Below are 15,561 nucleotides of genomic sequence, written 5' to 3' on the forward strand. Positions count from 1 at the left end.
GGAGGGAACCCCCTCAGCAGAAGTGAAAAGCAGTGGGCATTGCTCACGGTGACTGTTGTGTGTTCTTTGTCTTGTGGATTGAATTGAGTCTCTTGTGTTCATTAACCTCAAGGAAAGGCACCAGTGACTGCAGGAAGATGGATCATTAGGGAAATCTGTGCTGGAATCAGAGTTAGGAGAGCACACACTGAGCTCCCTGTTTCTACTTTCTTTTTGTTGATTGTTCAGGATCCAGGGCAGGAAGGACCAGAGGAGGTGAAGAGAGGGAATTGAGCACAGATTTCTGTGGTAACTGAGAGTTCTCTAACAATGTCCCTGACTGCTTTTATTGGGAATTGAACCATCAAATGGTGTTGCTACAATAATACTGAGTGCTTCTGTACTGCTGTGAGAGAGGCTGGCCTGGATTCCAGGCTGTGTGGAAGATGAGGGAAGCTCTGTCCAGCTCCAGAGCTCTGGATGGGCTGCACTGATGGCAAAGCTTTTGTTTTAAGCACTAAAATCGATTCTGTGATGTCAGGGCAGGTTGCTCTTTCCTCCCACCAAGCTGTCCAGATTACAGAGTCTCTTCAGACTTTCCCATATGTTTTAGATGATGTAAAAATATTTCCAGCTTTTCTTTTGAGGTGCCACTGTACAAGATGAGTGGTTTACTGGGAACCCCTCTAAAAAGAATCAGGTTCTGTCCTTTGCATGGGATTTCCTCTTTTACTCCAGGTTTTTCCATCCCTGCTGTGAAAGCACGTGAACCAAGTTCTCAAATCTCTATGGGGTTTCTGCCCACACTTAAAAAAGATGAATGCTCAAAATATCTGTGTGAAATTAGACACAGTTCAAGAGAACTTTCACCCTAATCTTTGGAAACACATGGGATAAAGGTGAACTACTAATTTTGCTATAAGCAAAATTTTCAAAAGGAAGGTCTCTGAAAGAAAAGCCAAATGGTGCTGCCATGTAAAACCTTTACATTACTGGGCATTGTAGGCTGCACATCAACTCCAAGATCTTGAGTTCACTTTAAAAAGCTAAATTTGAAAGCCTGAAACAGAAAAGAACTTTTTCTTCCCTGTACAATTTTCTTATCTGCGAGACATGAATGACACACTACACGATTCTTGTAAAATAAGTCTGCTTCTAAAATGTTGGGTGGTTGAAAACGAGAAAAATATTCTTGTTTAATCACAGAGGAGAGCTGTTCTCAGGAACAGCTGTATTTCTATATCTAGATGCTTGTCCTGGTCAATCATTTGGGCCACTTGAATCTGATATTACTCAGGCACATTCGCTGTTTTTATTGGAGTCCTTTTCTTGTCATCTGAATATATTTTTAGAACTTATTTTTCCCCAGTCCTTTTTCTACAGTTGTAATTTAGAGACCTATAAATCTGTGCAATGACTCAAAACAACAGAATTCACAGGAGATGGAAAAGATGTCATTTTCCTTTTCACAACTGCATATTTGCTTCTGAAAATTGTTTGCTCAAATGCTGCTTTAACTCTCAGATTTGTGTTTGCATCATTACATGGTTGGCCATCTCCCTGATTATGTTGAAGTGGTTGATGTTTGGCCAAGAAAAGGCTGGAAGCAGTTTATGAAAGATCATTGTAATCTAGAAAATAAGAGTTCTCCCCACCATTTTTGAAAGTTCCAGTGTTCTCTTGATGCAGTGGATGACCTCCTCTTGTACGTGTGAATGAATATTTCCCTCTTTGAGGTAGATGTCTGTTTTATTGTTATGTTTGTCTGGAATGTCCCTTTGGTCACTTTGGGTCCCCTGTCCTGGCTCTGTCACCTCCCAGGCACTCCCAGCTTATTTGGAGCAGGGAAGGCAGAAAAGGCCTTGGCTCTGTGCAAGCCCTGCCCAGTAATAATAATAAAAAAATCTCCATTATCACCCCAAATTCAGCACAAATCCAAAACACAGCCCCATAACAGCGCTGTGAAGAAAATTAATTCTACCCCAGCCAAAACCAGCACAGTTCTGAATCATCAATTCCAGGTTGGAAGACTGAAAATGGTAGGCAGTTTTCTGGACATTTTGTTTTGATGCAGCCAAACTGATTCAGCTGGACAAAGCTGAAGGACCTTTCTCTAAGGAATTAAAATATCAAGTGCATTCTAAGTTATAAAATGAAATATATTGGTTTTACTTAGATTCCAAAGCAGATTTAGTGCTCAGTGCAGATGTACACGTTCTGTCTGTGGTGGTGTTTGCATTCACAGGATGTTTTTACGAGCTGATAGTGCAGATAGGAGATGATTTTACTTCTCTGGGTGTGGGGGTACAGCTCCTATAGCTCACCTGAGCCTTTGAGCAGGTGGAGGGAGCTCCCCCAGCTCAGTTTGGTCCCTCCCCTGCCCAGCTGAGCAGGATCCATCCCTGCCACATCTGTTCTGCAGAGCCTGGGTGTGGATAAAGTGCTTTTAGACACGTCTGTGAGCTCCAAGCTTCTTCTCTAAAAGCTTAGTGCTTGTAGCTACCCTAGGAGGGAATGGCTGGTTTCAATTCCCTGTGATACAAATGACTGAGGGAGGACATTCTGCAGCCTCTGGATGTCTTGTGATCATTCCCTCTGTTTCACAGAAGCCAAGGAAATTTCCACCAAGCCTTGGGAATTTGTTGAGTTCAGACACAATGGGACTGCATTCTCACATAAACCCCTTTCACTGAAAATTTTAAGGCCAAGTTTAAATCACACCATTATAATTTCCTGTGTACATATGTAGCTTATGATTTATTTTTTTTAAGATACCACATCACAGCTGAGTAATTCAGCTGTGTTCAGTTTTGTTTCGTTTATCCTCAGTCTGTGTAATTTGTAAATGTATATTTGCATGAATAATTACCTCTGAATAAGCTAAACCAAGCAGGCTGGCAAATACAGATTACTCTTTTTTCTTAGGAAAGTATGAGCAATGTGACTTTATGCTTTGGGGACTACTGCTACTAAATAGCCTTGCAGTCAACTCTTAAAAAGAGTATATAAATAATATTAAACATGTACAAGAAAGAATAAGATATAAAATTTTGTCACTAGTGAAGTGACAATCAGCACTGCTTAATGGAAGTTTGAAATAATATTTCTGATAGTATTTTAGGCATCTAATGATCTCGTGTCCTTCAGTTTTTTGTAACAAAAGGCATTGTTCTTAGAGACTCTAAAATAAGTAAATGTCAGTTAAATGTGTCTGAAAATAGCAATGTTTTATGTCAAAAACTTGAAAAGCTAGATTTGTGTGTGTTATGTAAAATAGAATAAGAAAGTTAGAAAGAAAACAGAAAACATGAAGAAAACCTACCCTAATATGTTGTTTGGATATTTTACTGGACATCATGAGTTAAGAAGTAATATTTGAATACTGGTTTTGCATTTTGGGAACCACAAAAAGTATGACTGGGAACAGAGGTTGGGGGTTATGAAAATTACAATAAGAGAAAAGAAAGTGGGGAAAAAAAAAAGAGGACTGAGTTGTATCAGTTCAGATTTATTTGGGGCTCTGTAACCATAAAATAGAGAAGAGCTCTTTTCTGTAGGCTATAAAATGGCTTCGATCTTGAGTCAGTCTCCCTCGGAGTTGGGAGGAAAAAAGTCTTGCAATAAACTGAAGGAAGCAGGGAAGCAAACAAGATTAACCTCAGTGTCTTTCCAAAAATGGTCCTGCACCAGCAAAAGGAAGCTGTGGGAGCAGCTGCAGGAGAGCCCTGTCTGATGGGGCTGTGAGAGCTGGACAGGTGGGACCAGGGGGAGGCTGAACATGAAATGTGTCTGTGACTGAAGTCTGTCTGCAAGGCCAGACTCCATCCAACTGAGGTTAAGGGACATCTCTTTTTTCTCTTGTTTTAGAATAAATTACAGCTTTAGCTGTCCCTGTAATGCAGCATGCAATTTTATGTAATAAAACCTAGGCACAAGAGCCCTTTCTGACTGTAAGCTGGCACTGTGAGTCATATTGTATTGGAATGCTCCAGAATTCTATTGTAGGAGCAGGAATATTGAGGCAAAGAAAAGAAAGCCTCTATAAAGTGCTAGCAACCACAAAGAAAAGATGTCATGGATCTGTTTGAGGAGCAGGGCTTGTAGGTAAAACATGTGGCAAGCCTGAAGTTCTCTGATTTAAATCTTCCCTGACATGGTTGGTCAGAAGCAGCTCTTAGTCTTGTAACAGAGAAAAATAACATTTAGTTAATCCAAATAAATACTTATTTTCTTTTTGGGCTTAGTCTCTGCTACTTTTCATGTCTGGAACCAAGGCAAGAAAACTCTGCCACTTTTCTTGCCTGGAATCAAGTCGAAGGAAAAAGGCTGAAAGACAACTTTGGGTATTAACATTTCTGTAGAAATACAGTAAGTATATAAAAGATAATTATGGATGGGTATTTTGTCTCTGGTGTGGTCAACAGGACCCTGGTGGTGGCAATCACAGCTGTGGCTCCCTGATTATTGAAGGAAGCTTTTGGCTGGAATGGGAACAGCTCTGGTCAGAAAGCGTAACAGAGCTTACACCAACAAAGGATTTGGCACAGCTCCCTTATCTCCCCTTCTCTTTCTTCCTGTTCTCTTAATTTGAAAGATCAGCTAGTTTCATATTTGCAGCTTTCTTCACGTTTGTTGATGTCCAGCTTTGATCTACAACCAGCTTGAGTTTACTTTTATGCTCTGCTGAATGCTGCCTTCAGCCTCAATTTCAGAGCTGTGCAAATAAATTATAGCGATGTGTTTAATTAAAGTTCATCTCGTGTCCTGATTGCAGACTGTTGCCTTCTCTGATACAATTTGCAAATATATTTTGGAGTTTTATTTTAGGCAGGATGACTAGTTGAAGGTTATTTAATTGTGATTGATTGTGCATGGGATGTTTCTGCTGCCTTTATTTTGTGAACAACCTGAAAATAGTAGCTGCATGTTGAAGGACAAATGAAGGGCATTTGCCTGGATGGAAGGAGGGGATGTAGTGAGTCTGAACAGTTACAGAACTGAGGGTTGATGCTTTTAGAATTACATGTGTGCTTTTGGGAGAAATTGTCTTAATTCTAAGGAATGAACAATATTTATTAACATTAAATATTTGGTTTTATTCAACACTTGGCGTTTCTTTAGGGAATCTATTTCTGAAACCTTTTGGTGGGTAGGCAGGAATTGATACTATGAGGAATATGAGTTTGACTGTGTCATTTTCATACCTGCACCTTCCACAAGCCTGAGGTCCCCCTTAGTTGGTGTAGAATCCATTCACTAATATGGGTCAGGAGCTTGGTATTTGATAAAATACATTTATCATTTGAGGTTACTGAACTGTGGCACTGCCAACAGGTAGCATGAAGAGAAGACTTTTCACCACAGCCATTCTGTGGTGAAAATTTAATTTCATTTCAGCATAGCCATGCTGCTTTGGGTTTTTTTTCTGCCAAGCTTTTAAGAGCTCAGTTTAAGAGCTGCTTTTGACTGCATCCTTATTTTGGGGGTTAGAAACATCCCTCCCTGGGTGTGCCCCCTTTGAGATTGGTGTTGGGTTTTTTGTTTTTTTTTTTTCCCCTCAGTGGTTCTTCCCTGAGTATTTTTGCTGCCTTGTGTGTCCCTGGCAAATCAGCCACAATCTGCCTCTCAGGCAGTGGGTTGGATACAGATGTATAATGCTGTTATTGAATCCTTCTCCTCAGTCAGGTGGACTGGTGAGAATGTGATAAGACCAACATATTTCTGCTATTATTTTCAACTTATTTATCTTATTCTTTTTAAATGCCTCAGAATTTGCAAGAAAGCAAACTTTAAAAATAGTATCCAGCATCTCCAAGACACCAGCTGCCACCTGCTTCATATAGTTATTCATATTTTTCCTTTGCAAGACCTATTTTCCTCTGTGTCATCCATGACTGGATGAAAGATACTTTTTTTTTTCTGTTTCATTTTGGAGATAAGTAGAAGAAATGAGGATAAAAATCCCTGACTGTCTTGATTGTTGCATTTTCAGAGTATTTGTCTTTTCTGTTTTGGGGGAGATTCTGGTAGAATTTTTGAGATAGAATGTTTACAACTCACTGAGCATCATCTTGGGACGTAGAAAACTAATAAGTTGCCTAACATAAAATAATTACTTTTCCTAAAAATGTTTGTTTTATTACCTACCCCTACTTCATTTCATGCATGGGGGAATACTACTGAACTCCACAATGCACATCACAATTTGCTCCTAAATAGTCATATCTTTCAAACAGCATAGCTTGAAATTATTAGAGGAGTAAGTACCTAATTCAGATGGATAAAACAACTCATTTTTAGCAGTTTCCCAGTTTTAGGGTAAGAGGATTTACTGTGGCATAGCTAAACCAAGTAGACAAGTGCTCTTTTTCAGCACCTGATAAAAGGATGAGTTCTCTTTTGTTTTTGAGCAGAATTATCCTACCACAGGAAAGCAGTTTATCAAATATGGGTAGTTGGGGGTGGGGTGTTTCACTTTTCAAAAAGCTGGTATGTGTAAAATGAGGATTATGTCATGTTGTAGGCATTTCTAAAAAAAGAAATGAGGAATAATAGAAAATTTAATCTTTATTCATTTTTGGAGGCATTAGCAATGTTGTGACTAAAACAGGCCTTCATGCATCATAAATGGTCTGTCTGCTTCTGAATGGATTATTAGGAAGGTAGAATGTCTGGATTCAATAGGATTCTTCCCCATTATGTTCAGGTTGTATTTTTTCAATATTTATTTTATATTAGAGGTTAGGGTCCCAATGAGTTGAGCCCCAGTCCACTAAATAAAACTAAAACTAACTACTCTGAGCTAGTATTGCTGTACTGTATTTGATGAGATTTTGTTAATACTGCAAATTATTTTACTTTTTATCACAAATTTTACTTAAGTGTACAGGTGCAGAATAGAGGAAGGGGTAGAATAATTTTCATAACTGTTTTCATAATTTAATGTGTACCTATTACTTTCTGGATTGTATTGCCAAAATATTATGACTTTGTTCTAAACTCTTCGAGAGAATTATTGACTTCATTTGGCCAGAGATGAGCCATGTGTAGTTTGACTTTTTGTTGCTTTAGCTGGAGTTAGAGGTGGTACAAGCTGTGCAGACCTCTGGGTGCTAGGCTATACATGCTGTTTCCAGAATGTGGTAACCTTTGAGCTTCGGCATATCTGTATTTTGTGTGGAAGATGTGTGATGAAAGCCCATGAAACTCTGTTCTGTTACACCCATTCATTATTTAGTTCCTTACACGTACTCTCAATGCATGAATGTACTTAATAGCTTTGGCATTGGGGCCAACTTTTAAAATTTGAAGCAAAGCACATGGTTTGCAGAGAGTTTGGAGCAGCAGGGAGTCAACTTCTGTTTTCCACATAATTAAGAAATGAGCTGTGCTTTTGCAGGGCCTTTTTCTGTCTCTGTCTTGTTGAGCACGTGTTTCTTGGGAAAGACCAGTGAGCCTCTCTTTGAAGATGCAGTCTGCATCCATAAATTAACTAAGAACATCCAAGGGCAGTTGCTAAATGCATTAATAATTGTGCAAACATGTAGTTTTGTTGTTTACAGAGCAGAGAATAGAGCCCTGGAGAAGGAGAGAGCCAAAGGGATGTGCAGAGCAGCAGCACATGAATGGAGATGGGCAGGGAGCTCATTTCCACACAGGCATCCTGGAGAAGCAAATGATCTTCATGATCTTCATGTTTGGGTATTGATTTTGCCTCAGGAAAAGTCAGTGTGCTTTCTCTCATACAAATAATGACAGCCCTGATTTTTGCTTTGGGGAATAGGTGAGGAAGGCATTGGGTCCTAAGGAATTAGATAGAGGAATCCTTAGAAATCAACCTAGATATAACCTCCTGTCACCTTTCAAGCCATAAGACTTTGAGACACTAATAACCATTGTGTCTAATGACATATGTGTAGGTAAAAGTTAAAATAAAGATAAGAGCTACAGAAAGAGGTAAAAAATTCATGAACTTAATCATCCTGGTAAATACCCTTTCCATATCTGAGGTTAATTCTTTAAAACTGCAGGAATGAGATTAGGTAAAACATAAAATACCTTTCCCTAGTGTGTAATCTTTACTTGATTTTATTCTACTTTTCAAATACTGTGGCCATACAGGAAAAAATTATATTGGCTAAATAATTTTCTACTTCTTTAGATATGAAGACCCCCATCTATTTCAGAAGAAATGGGGACGTGCAAGCTTTCCTGTTCCACACATCATTACTTGGTGTTAAATCTGATGTTTCCCTAGTCAGAAGTGTCTTATAACTTTGGCTGGCCTTTGCACATACTTGGTTTGTACAACACTGATGACATATTGCAGACTTGGAAACTTTTCTGAAGAATTTATAAAGGCAGGAATCTTGGCAAAGATTTTGTATGGTTTCAGCTTGAATGTTGAGATGCAAACTCACACAGATACAGTTTTTTAAGGGTAAATACTTTCCTAAAATACCCATGTTCAGGAATCTACTAAAATTTCACACATCCTACACATCCAGAACAACTGTTGCTAGAATTTAAACAGTTTGTGTAGGGATACCCAAAATCAGAACTGTTGCCTTTGGCAATGAATCCATACTTAAGTTACAAAACTGAACTGAAAGAGAAAACTTTTCCATCTTGTGCTGCTCCTCGTATTTTAATTTTTAAACACTTATGTAATATTCTTGTGTCTTCTTGTACTTGTGTTTTATGTGAGCTCTGGGTACAGATTTAGAGGTTCCAGAATGTCCTCAGTGATGTCCTGAGAGGTTCATAACATTCTAAAATAGTAATGTACAAGACTGATTATCCTCTTGCTTTGTTTTCACCAGAATTTATTGCTGCAAATGTATGAGAAAAATGCCCTTGGTCATTCTTAAATTATATATTTTAAAAAAAACTTGAAAACCCATCTTGAAATATTTTTCCGTTACTGCCAGTGCTTGGCATTTAAAAATAACTTAGAACTTATTCTGTATTTCCTTGCACAGTCCTAATGGAAGAGCTGAAAATCTCCATGTTCTAAACACTTTAGATCAAAGTGGCTCTAAATAATTTGAAAAATATGTATTAATAGAAAAGTATATACATCAGAACATAGTCTGTTATCACTGCAGTTATCTGAGTATAATGCTTGGATAACTGATGGATTAAAGGAAAATACTTCAGTAGTTAGGTAAGATTGAGGAGGAGTCATGTGAGACCACAAAATAAAGCTGTATATTGGTGGAGTTTGTGTTACCTGTGTGTTTTCAGAAGTGACCAGTAAAATCACTCATTCCCTGAAATACTTTGCAAGTCTCTGATTACTTTTAAGAAAATAAACTGAATTAGTATCCTTTCCACAGTTTTAAATAAATTCCTGAAGCTAATGAGGGGAATGCCTTACCAGAATCAGCGTCTCTTATAACCACTGGGAAAAAAGAGGGGGGTAATTTATCATAGGTTAGAAATTGTGAACTAAAACTGCAAAAAAATTATCTGTCAGATTGAACTTTGAAGATCTTTGCTATTAGAGATGCTGCTAATTAGAAGTTGGGGTAAGGCAATTGCAAGACTCTACTCAGATGCTTGTGCTTGTGCAAACAACTTTGTTTCCATGCAAGGAGCACTCCCAGTGATGTGTGGCTGTAACTGTGGCCTGAAATTTGTCTCCTCTTTGCAGGCTGAGCTTGTTGATGTCCAGTATGGCACCATGGAAGACCTGATCCGGATTCAAGCCATCACAAACGTGACCAAAAAAATTGCACTTTTGAAGCTCGGACAATCACCTTTGCTTTATAAGGTTAGTTACACATCAGCTGAATTATTCATTTGGTGGGTTGGGGTTTTTTTGCTTTGCTTTTTTTTTTTTTATTTTGTTTCAAAATACCAAAACAAAGAGTTTCCTATTTTCTCCAATAAGTTAGGACTTATTGACATTCAAATTCTTCCCCAATACTCACCACTGTCACTCTGCAGTGCCTTTTATGTGTTAGAGTTGTTTATTTTTCTGTATATCTTGCAGTGCCCCAGTACCCTGCTGTATTTTCTCTGGATGTACTAGAAGCCTTTTGACAAACAAAGAAATCACTGAAAGAACTAATAAAACAGAAGGGATTGTGTCTGGAGAGGGTGTACATGGGGGCATGTGTATCCATCCCCTCCAACCCCAGCTCTGGCAGAGAGCACAGAGCAGGAGCTCACTAACCTGCTTTTGCACTAAACATAATAAACCACTCAACATATAAACCACATTTAAACTCTAAACATCCAGTACCTGCCTTCTGTTGCAAATATCTTATAAACAAAGCTGCTGGTTTGACTTTCAGAAAATACAGAAAGTGTAGTAGCTCAGTAAATGCTAAACCATTCATTCCCAATTCACAAAAGCAATTATAAAAGAGCAGCGACTCCAGATCTTGCAGTTAAGTAAATGGGGACCTGCTCTGTTGGCCATAGAAAACACAGCCAGGACTTCAACAGAGATTCAAAAAACAACCAGTTAATTTTTTTTCTATAGGAATAAGATTTGTCTCAATAAAAATGCCATTTTCAACTGAGTAGCTTTAGCTGTTTATTTAAGTTATTTAGATGCAATTTAATTACGCCTGCGAAAGGTCATTTGTCATTGCTGGGGCTCGGTTGTTGCCCATCATTTCCAGCAATAGATCTGATCCTGCATTTCACTGCTGACAAAGCCAATGAAACAGCAATCAGGGCTCATAAAGCAGGGATTTGATAAAGATGTAAAGTTTGCTGTAGCAGCACTGTCTGTGAGATGGACTTTTTACCAATTTGTGTTCCTGTGAACACTCACTGTGTCTGAATTACCAAGCAGCCTGAAGGAGAAGAGGAAACCAGAAGGTTCTGAGGACAAGGCACATCTCAGGAGCTTTTTGGGGGGGTTGGCTCTAGCCTGGTCCCAAATCTGGGCTGTTAAATGGCTGAGGTGCATTAACTGCATTTCTGGAGCTCCAGAAGAATTGGTTTTGCACATTCAGAGTCTGTTACACAGCACAAACCAAAGTGTGCTGTGGTCAGGAGATTGACTCAAATGTGTGCTCAGGGTCTGAGGTAAAATTACAACCACCCAAACCTACTTTCCATGTTCTCCTCACAGGTTTGCCATTTTTCTTGAGCCTGTAAACTTCCCTTTTCTAGAATATAATTTGTGTCTCTTTGGCAGTGAAATAATTATAAGCTTTACATTGCTGGTAACTATCAGTAAAGGTGTAGAAAGATTATCAGAAGTAGATTCTCCTTTTCTAAGGAATATTTGATGTGAAATATTGCCTTAAACTGCAAGTCCTGCTGGTTTAAATGAGCCCAGTATCTCTCTGCTGAATCCACTCTTTGTATCTTTTTCTCTCCCCTAATGTTTATGTTTCTGTACTTACTGAGTCTCACATTTCTGTTTCAGCTGATACTTCCCTCTCCCTATATTTTCCTTATCTCTGCCTTCCATGTGCTTGGTTTTACATCACATTAAAACAGAGCACTAGTTCATAAGAGAGCTGTGGCAGTATAAACATATATACTTAGTAGGTTTCTTTCCACTTTTTGTATTTAACTTGTATTTTTCATGTTAATTTCCTTTAATTTTTTCATTATTATTACTTTATATTATGCAAGTATCTCACTCTGGATTTGAGTCTTATTATTACAGACCCTGCACTGAGGTTCCATCTTCATAACAGTTTCTAATTATGTCTCTATTTTTCAGTTGTATCTCCCTTGCACAGTTATGCTTTTTGTCTTTTTCTCTTTACTGCTGTTTTTCATGTGGTTTTTTTTTTTTTTTTCTATTTTCCCCTTTTGTGTATTAATTTGCCTTTCAAAAAATGTTTGATTGTTCTTTTTCTCTCTGCTGAGTCCTTTGGAAAAAACCTGAAAGAAATAATAAACTACTGCTGGCAGAAAAAAAATCACCATGAAAACTGAACAACATTTCTTTTGTTTTTACATCATATTAAGAGAAAAGATGTGCTGGTAGAAAAGAGCTTCATGTTCAAGGGGCTAATTTACAGAAGTAAGTCCAAGTGATGGAAATTTGAATATTTGGAAATATAGTTGTATAAATGCCAGTATTTTTGCAGTGTAGATTTAGTTTATAGAGATTGGATAAGGTACAAAATTGGGGGAGGATTAAGGTTGAAAATAATTTGGAGCTTCTACTTTGAGTCTTTCAGACTGTGCCCATCTCTCACATCTTTAGACACTGAAAACAACAGAGTTCAGAGCTTGGAATAATTTGAAATTGGAATGTACAGGGAATTTGGAGTAGGCAGAAAAGCCTGAAGTTAATGTGCTGTTAAAATATGCAGTTTAGTCTTAAACATGAGTAATTCTGATTAAATTCCGTAAGGTTCATAAATTTAAGCTGCTTTGTGAGAACAAGAATTGCAGAAATCTGACCTGGAGTTATTTTTGTAATTGGATATGATTTTCAGATTTCACTGGGAGTGTTGAGTGTCTGTTCCACTGGATCAGAACGTGGTTTCTGGTCAGGGGGAGTGAGAGGGGCAGCAGCCTTGGCAGTGGCACCTGTCCAGAGCTACAGAGACACCTCCTGATCCCTTGAGCTGGACCTTTGCAAACCAAGAACGTGTTACCTCAGCCACATCATAAATTACAGCTATAAAGAGAAAGAACATGGACCCTACCTTTATAGCAGGGTATCAGCAAGAGCAGTGACTCTGGGGAGGGGAAAAACCCAAAACAAAATAAAAAACTAAGTAGTTCACATTGCTAAAAAAAAATGTGTTATGTATTTATATATATAAAAATATCAGGGTGGAGAAGGGGTTTGAGAAGGGGTTTCCACCATTGTTAGGGCACTAAGATCAGTTATTGAGCAAGACTCTTTAATAGATTAATATAAAAAGTGAGGGAAAAGGAATGGTAGAAATGCTTCAAGGAGCAAGCAAGAGTATTGCAAAGGCAAAATCCTTTTCAAATCCAGCTGAAAGGTTCAGGAATTTACTACATCCAGCACCTGGAGTGGCAATTTCCTATAGCAAGACAGGCTGGGGCAGTGGGCTGAGCTGTGGGGCACCTGGGGAGCTCTCATGTGACAGGGAGCTTGGCATAACCAAGGCTTTTTGGTCTCCTTAGCCTGATTAATTCACAGTGCTGGAAAACTGACTGAAGGAAAAAATTCAAACTGTTTCAACAACTGCTGAAGGGATCTTGTGACTAGTCTGAGACACATGTAAGATCTGGATCGTTGCTGAATAAAGAGGGGGCTGGATTAAGAAAGAAGAAAAGTTTTCTTAAGCAGGGAGCTGAAATGAGACAAATGTAGAAGAGAAGTGAGGCACAACTTCTGGAGGGAATTGCCCTGAAAAGAGCACATTTTCTCACACCTTGAGATTGAAGGTGTCTGTCTCCTGGTGTCCTGGCTAGAAGGAAAATTTGTGTTTTGGTGGAACTCTGGTTATTGGGGTCACTGGTGAGGTTGGGTAGTCGGTCACAGGAGGTCAGAGCAGACTCCTGATGTCCTTGAAGCAGGAGGATCTATAAATGTGGCTGGTGAAAGATGGTGAAGTTTATCACCAGTGATTAAGCAAATCACTCATGTGGTATAGAGAACCTTGAGCTGCCCACTGTGATTGTAGACAACATATTCTAACAGTGCAGAATGTGTGGTGGCAGAGAGATTGGCAAAAGCACCTTGGTAACCCCCAGCTCCTGTGCCCTAGAGCCCATCTCAGTGTGTGCCCCTGCTCTGAGCACGCTGAGGAAACCAGAGGAGGCTTTTTCAGGGAGAACTGCACGGTGGTTTCAATATCCAGCCTCTGGAAATGTCATTAACAGATTCATTTTTTTGAAAAATGTTGTGTGTCTTGATCATGATTTAATCTTTAGGGGTTGCAATTCGTGAAAAAGCCATAATTTTTGTCCTAAATTAACTTTTAATAGAGTAACAAAAGCCCTGAAGGCCAAACCACTTCATCGTTAAAATGTTCACATATTAACATTTTTTCCACATCCATTAAATGAAGATGTTGTTCTACTGTGTAAATATCTGTATTTATTTTAATAATTTACTGCCTTCATAAATATTCATAAAATTGCTTTTTAACTGTCATAAAGTTTAGGAATGTGGAGGCCTGAATGTTTATGCAGAGGTTATTGGCAGGCCCTTATAGATAAGGGTTTGCTAAATAGAAAATATTGAAGATTCCCAGAATAAAGGTAATTTGCAAAAAGGCTTCAATTTAACAACTGTGTTAATTTTAAATAAGTTTACTTTGGAAAAAGTAATTTCACTTTTCTACAATGTCTGCATTGTTTATTTCCTTGTTCCCTCTGGTACTTTTTATGGCTAGCACATACAATTGTGAGGATGATAGTTTGCATTGTAAATCTCCATTTAACGAGGACCCTCCCTTTCCTTCCATCCCTTCCTCCCTCCCTAGAGACACACAAATATATGTGTGTCTGTTTATGTACATATATACAGTGTGTGCATAGAAATATACAGATAAAAACAATGGAAAAAACCCAAACATTTTAAAGGGAGCATAAACACTTGATATGCATTTCGTTATTAAGGACACTGGGGTTTTGGTTGGGGTTTTTTGTGACTTTTTTTGGGCAGTAGAATATTTTCCAAGGCTCCTAAAGTCTTTATATACACACATTTCCCCATATGAGTGCGATGGGACTTTTAAAGATATTATATCCCTTCCTAAAGCCATTCTCAAAAAGTCAAGCCACAGATATAGGCAGTATAAATAAAAAATATAGAAACATGTAAAACTATACCTGGGGATCTGGATCTGAAGGGATTATCTAGTAACATCCACTGGATGTTACAGCATCCTGTTTTTCAGGTTTTCTCTAATTTACCATCCTCTTAAAATCTCATCTCAATTCCCAAAATCCTGAGTTTCTTTTGATGGTCCAAACTGAATTCAGGTTGATTCATTCCATTTGTTGGTGCAGAGTTTGCTGAGTAGCCAGTTTATATTTGTACAGGGTATGCTAGTTCTTATTTTGTCTTGAATGAAGCACTAGTGGCTTTGTGATCCTTTTTCCTTAGCCTTTGTCTCCCCTGAATTTATCAGAGATTCTCTCCTTTGAGTTAGTTCCTTTATCCCTTTTTTATCCTTTTTCTCTTCCCCCAAGGACTAGATTTAGTGTACTCCTGTTCTTAACCTTCCCCTTCCTCAAACTCTTCAATCTGTGAGATATCACAGTCTAAGGAACAGTCCCTTTGCATTTCTTCTCTACTTCCTACGTAAGCAAATTCTACCTAGGCCTTCAAAAAAACTTAATAATAATAATAATAATAATAATAATAATAATAATAATAATAATAATAATAACAACCACCAAAAAGGTGTTCATGTAATTGAGGTTTCATACTCATCAATCCTGTGTTCTGAATGATTCTTTTTTAACCTTTTCCTGAGTTTTGATTCATGGAAACCTGCAGAAGCTATTTTGCTCTTTAGTGAATACTGAAAAATTTTATGTTTGTTTCAAGACCATTGGCCTTCTTTCATCAGAAAGTGAGACATTTAAGACATTGGTAGACAAAGTTCTCAGTTATATTCCTCTTGCTCTGACTGATAGCAGTGCTTTCATGTTCCTTTTGAGCCC

General features: G+C 38.2%; 1 protein-coding gene across 7 annotated transcripts in view; it reads left to right on the forward strand.

Annotated features, from left to right (window-relative positions):
* Nucleotides 1–15,561, forward strand: part of NAALADL2 (N-acetylated alpha-linked acidic dipeptidase like 2) — a 400,239-nt gene that overhangs the window by 232,828 nt on the left and 151,850 nt on the right. For all 7 annotated transcript variants that reach the window (XM_018912780.3, XM_018912779.3, XM_050978009.1 and 4 more), the window contains one exon: nt 9,635–9,754. In XM_018912780.3, the coding sequence (XP_018768325.1) occupies nt 9,635–9,754 (120 nt within the window). The remainder of the gene's footprint in view (nt 1–9,634; nt 9,755–15,561) is intronic.

This window comes from Serinus canaria, chromosome 9 (assembly GCF_022539315.1).
Source record: "Serinus canaria isolate serCan28SL12 chromosome 9, serCan2020, whole genome shotgun sequence".
NCBI classification, from domain to species: Eukaryota; Metazoa; Chordata; class Aves; order Passeriformes; family Fringillidae; genus Serinus; species Serinus canaria.